Source organism: Cyprinodon variegatus, unplaced genomic scaffold, assembly GCF_000732505.1.
Source record: "Cyprinodon variegatus isolate N-32 unplaced genomic scaffold, C_variegatus-1.0 Scaffold283, whole genome shotgun sequence".
NCBI lineage: Eukaryota > Metazoa > Chordata > Actinopteri > Cyprinodontiformes > Cyprinodontidae > Cyprinodon > Cyprinodon variegatus.
The window spans coordinates 160,942-165,924 of NW_015150736.1; the positions used below are offsets into that span (position 1 = coordinate 160,942).

At 39.5% G+C, this 4,983-nt stretch overlaps 1 protein-coding gene across 1 annotated transcript in view; it reads left to right on the forward strand.

Moving 5' to 3' along the window:
- Window positions 1–1,154: 1,154 nt before the first annotated feature.
- Window positions 1,155–4,983, forward strand: part of LOC107090149 (integral membrane protein GPR137-like) — an 11,255-nt gene continuing 7,426 nt past the window's right edge. Inside the window, exons 1-4 of the mRNA XM_015383373.1 lie at window positions 1,155–1,222; window positions 3,908–4,346; window positions 4,445–4,494; window positions 4,563–4,803. Of these exons, the coding sequence (XP_015238859.1) occupies window positions 3,978–4,346; window positions 4,445–4,494; window positions 4,563–4,803 (660 nt within the window). The 5' untranslated portion in view covers window positions 1,155–1,222; window positions 3,908–3,977. The remainder of the gene's footprint in view (window positions 1,223–3,907; window positions 4,347–4,444; window positions 4,495–4,562; window positions 4,804–4,983) is intronic.

Here is a 4,983-nt window from a genome sequence, read left to right on the forward strand (position 1 = left end):
ACTCCGTCATACAATGAATAAATAACTGAGAAAATAATGATTTAAACGGAGGCAGACTTAAATGAATAACAATTACATGTGCCTCATTTAAAAACATTCATTTTATTTTAAAAATGGAATATAATTGATTCACGATTTGATAAATTATTTAATGTTCCTGTGCTAAAGCATACCATGAATTTATTTATACTGTCCCTCATCCATCAAAGTCAGAGAGGCAGGACAAGGTGGACGCCTCCATAGAAACCCTGACATTGGATTGGCTGCTTCTCAATGAGAAAGATAAGACAACTTGTTCACATTTTGGACATAGAAGACAGATGTTTAAAAGGGGTGTAAAGAAAGCCATTTAAGTTAAGAAAGAAAAAAACAACCTTAAACAGAGCGGGTGGACTCAAGTTTCAGCTTTCCACAACCCACAATGCACCGATAGAGTTGGTTTCTTCCTGCTATCATCTCAACTCCCACCCCCATGCAGGGGACCAAAACATCTCACCTGGTCAGCCAGGCCAACAATACCCCTTACGACTCCCCTTTCAGAGGCATAGACCAGTATCAGGTATTGCAGGCTAACCAAGATCTCAACGTCTCCCCCTTCCTAAGGGGCAAAGTCCGTATTCTGAGATTAAAGTCAGAATTCTGAGATTAAAGTCAGAATTTTAAGATTAAAGTCAGAATTTTAAGATTAAAGTCAGAATTCTAAAATTAAAGTCAGAATTCTGAGATTAAAGTCAGAATTCTGAGATTAAAGTCAGAATTCTAAAATTAAAGTCAGAATTCTGAAGAAAAAAACCCCAAAATTCTGAGATTAAAGTCCGAATTCTGAGATTAAAGTTAGAATTCTGAAATTAAAGTCAGACTTTTAAGGTTAAAGTCAGAATTCTAAGATTAAAGTCAGAATTCTGAAAAAAATCAGAATTTTGGAAGAAAAAAAAAACAGAATTCTGACTTTCTCTCATATTGAACTGAAATAATATTTAAAAATCAGTAAATTTTTTTTTTTTTTTTTAGTAGCGCTGATCCTCTTCCGTTTATTTGCGCCCCCGTCTAGGAAAGTTTATCTTTATTTTTTGTTAATGTGTGTGCCACTCACAATATGGCGGCCACACCTCTACTGTATCACCAAGGCTCCGCCCCCTCAGACGTTACACACGGAAACAAGAGATTACCGTCGACAGCAGCTCATCCTTCAGCTCCATGTTCACCTGAGGGGGAAAAACAGGTCTGTAATTGTCGTTAAATGAGAACCAACAGGTGAAATCCGTCTTATTTTACGATCCTTAGCGATGCACAATAGATATCCGGAAGTAAGAAGACGTAAAGTTTGTATTAGCAGCTTGTTTAATAAAATCCTGCCGAGCTTTGTTAGGTTGGACGAACAATCGGTTGTTTATGTTCCAAAGACCAGAGTAAAGTCTGTCCTATAGGATCACATGGTTCTCGAGGCTCAAAGTAATACACTGATAGGAGTCTGGCTTTTTATAAATGTTATAAATGGAGCTATAATACAGCCAAACAGAAACATAAAAACTGTTATATAATCCGGTTTGTTGAAACTGAAAGAAACATTATCCTTTCTTTGGCTACATTGATATTATTGTCCGATTAGTGCGAGTAAACAGTGACTTTATTTAGTCACACAGTGAACCTAAAGATTATAATGTTCATTAGCTCAAATGTTATTTAGAAAATGTCATTTTATGGCAGGAGAATTACACCTGCTGGAAAATGACTGTATTTACTGTGATGCATTAATCTTTTTCTGCTTTGATCCTCATCAGTGATTGAGGAAATGGTTTGTTTATGTCAAACAGGTTTTTCATATTTTATAGCACTCTGTAAAGTTGTAACATTTAAATGCGAATGGGAAGCAGGCAGAGTGTAAACAAGGGAACAAATATGATTTCAGATCAGTTGTAAAGTGGCTGACTTGCTTCTGCATGCTCTTCATTCCATCTGTGTCACAATGTTTTCAAACTGTTTTTTTTTCCAATAACAAGCTCATCCAGCTTCATGTTGTTTTTGCTTCTTCTTCAATCATCTATGGTGTGTTGTTGTTTTCCGCTCATCCCAAACCCAGACTGTTCCTCATGGTGTTGTTTTTATCAGACAGCCCTATAGTTGCCCTTCTGGGCCTCATATACTATCTGATCTAGGTTGTGTACAGGAGGCTAATATTTCAACAAGGTTGTTTTGTCCCCTTTTTTTCCATCCTAGCTGTTAAAAGCAGAGGGCAACTGATTTGTTTTAGCTGCATGACTCTGCTTTTCGTTTCCTTTCAGGTCAAATTCCAACTAGATTCGGCATATTGGTCAGTTGATAACCTGCCTTGCAAAAGAGTTCAGTTTTACACCTTTTGTCCCATTTCAGCTACAAACAGACAAGTGGGGGATCATGAGCTGTTCTAGACAGGGGCCAACGGGGGCCAGTGCCCCTGTAGATCATGTCCTGGCCCCTGTCATGGCCGCTGTACTGAAGACATAATACAAAAATAAATTCTAATGATGATATGTGCTGGAACAGACATGGTTCCTGATAGGTCCTCTGGATCCATTTCATTTATTTATTTATTTACAAATTCTGTTTAGGTAATTATTTAAAAACTAAGGTGATAGCTTCAGTGAAATTGAGATAGGATCCCAGTTTTCATCTGCTAAATGTTTTTTTTAAAACAAATGTAAAAAACAAAAAATTATACTCTAATTTTTACAGCAGAATTTATCAGTTTTTCTTGAGCTCTAATTCAGATTTTATAGAAAACTGTAATTCTAACTTAAATTAAGTCGAAAATATGTAAAATTCCTAAATTATGAATGTATATTTACCTATTAAGACATAGAATTATAAGTCTAATTGCATATAAATTTGACTTCATGCCGCTTAATATATTTGAATTTCTTGCAGGGTTTCCGCGGGTCATTAAAGATCATTAAAAGTCATGAAATTGTTATTTTTTTAAATGAAGGCCTTAATTGGCATTAAAATTAAATAAATGTGATTATCTTGGCATTTAAAATGCTTTATTAAAAAAAAAAAACTTATAAAAACATCTCCACCAGATATATTATATCAGATATAACTGGTTCTGTTTAATTGTGTCGGTCATAAATTCTTGATTCATATGTCGCAGCTAATTTAATTATAAAGGTGAAGTAAAGAGTTTATTAATGAGTATTAAATAGAGAAAATTACATTTATCTTGTAGTCTCTGTGGTAATGTGGATTTTCTTTGAGTTCATTTAAGAGGAACCTTTGATCGTGTTTCTGGTTGGCATCTTTACTTGCTCTTGTCTTGGACTCCGGTTATGCGGTCTTAACAACAACACTGCTAAAGAGCTTAAAGGCCCAAACAAAGCTGAGCCTCACCATCACTAATATTCATGTATTGCAGATATGAAAGTTTTAGTATAAATGTTCTTATTAAATAATGCATTGAAGTAAAATCCCTTCTAGAGGACATATTTAGTGGTAAGAGGAGGTAAATGAATGAATTTAGGGAAATCCATCCTGGAAAGTTGTTGAAGTTGACTTTATCCAAGGTTTGGGAATCCTGATGATTATTATTAGATCTATTGCTAAGAAGAAGGGGTCAAACTTTCACCTCCAGCTATAATTGGACCGTAAACCAGGTCCAGTATAAACATATGCCACACTTTAAAGGTTTTTTCTTTGAGAAGGTAAAATTTAAGTGATTCATTACGCTTTAACCGTTAGTGTTTGATGAGCTTTAACCAGCTCCCACTGAACTGGACCATGTGAAGTCTAGACACATTGAAAATGTTATTCTGACAAATAGCTGCACCCATTCTGCCAAAGGAAATATGTTTAAAAAGCTCAGACTTCCTTCCAGCGGTTTCCCCTTCTCTGTGTCTCTGCTGACCCTCTATGTACGCTGCCCCCCCCACAGATCTCTGCAAACCGTCCAGAGGTTCTGTGCGACCATGGCTGCTGGTCAGTGATCCCCTCCCGCTGCTCTAATGGAGGCTCCAGTCACCGCTCCTCCTACTCCCAGCTCCTCTCCGACCACCCTCCGACCGGCCGTGGCTCCGTCCGTCCAGCTGGGTTTCACCATCCTTTACACCACCTTATACGGGGGCCTTTTCCTGGTGGTCTACACGCAGCTATGGCTGCTTTTCATCTACAAACACAAGAGATGGAGCTACCAGAGCGTCTTTCTGTTCCTCTGCCTGCTCTGGGCGGGCCTGCGCACCACGCTCTTCTCCTTTTACTTCCGTAACACGGAGGAAGCCAATCACCTCCCTGCTGCAGCCTTCTGGCTGCTCTACTGCTTCCCTGTCTGCCTGCAGTTCTTCACCTTCAGCCTCATCAACCTTTACTTCACTCAGGTGAGGCGGGGAGGATCTGTTAGAACCGACAGGAGATGAAGTACTTACTTTTGCTTCCAGTTTTCTGCTTCATCTTTGATGTTTCTGTTGTTGCTCAGGTTCTGCTGAAGATCAGGGATAATTACAGCTCAGCCAGCGACAGCAAACTGTAAGCCTTCCCCTTTCAGACACATTTAAATGAGTCGCTGCAGCTGGGTTAATCCCTTTGTTTTACAGATGGGTGGCCCGCTTTGCTTACGGGGCCTTAAGCTTCATCTTCCTCTCCATCAACGTGACATCCGCCGCTCTGGGAGAGCGTGGCAGCAGCGGAGAGAAGGGGAAGCGGACTTGGAAGCTGGTCTTGGTCCGAGTTATTGTCAACGACCTGCTCTTTATCCTGGAGGCGGTGCTGCTGGCCAGCGTGCTGCTGCTGCTGACCCGTCACTCACGCTCCTTCAGCCCCTACCTGATGAGCAAGGTACCGAAGCCCCATCCGCCTTCCTTTACATCTATCCTTCTCAGTATCTGCTTCTTTCGTCCAGGTTTCCTATTTTCCATTCATTGTCTGAATCTGAATCTGCTTGTCATTCAGTCGCTGGGAGGCCGGCTGCTGTCAGCTTCCTTCCCCCTAAAGTCAATTTTGAGTAAAGCAATTAAA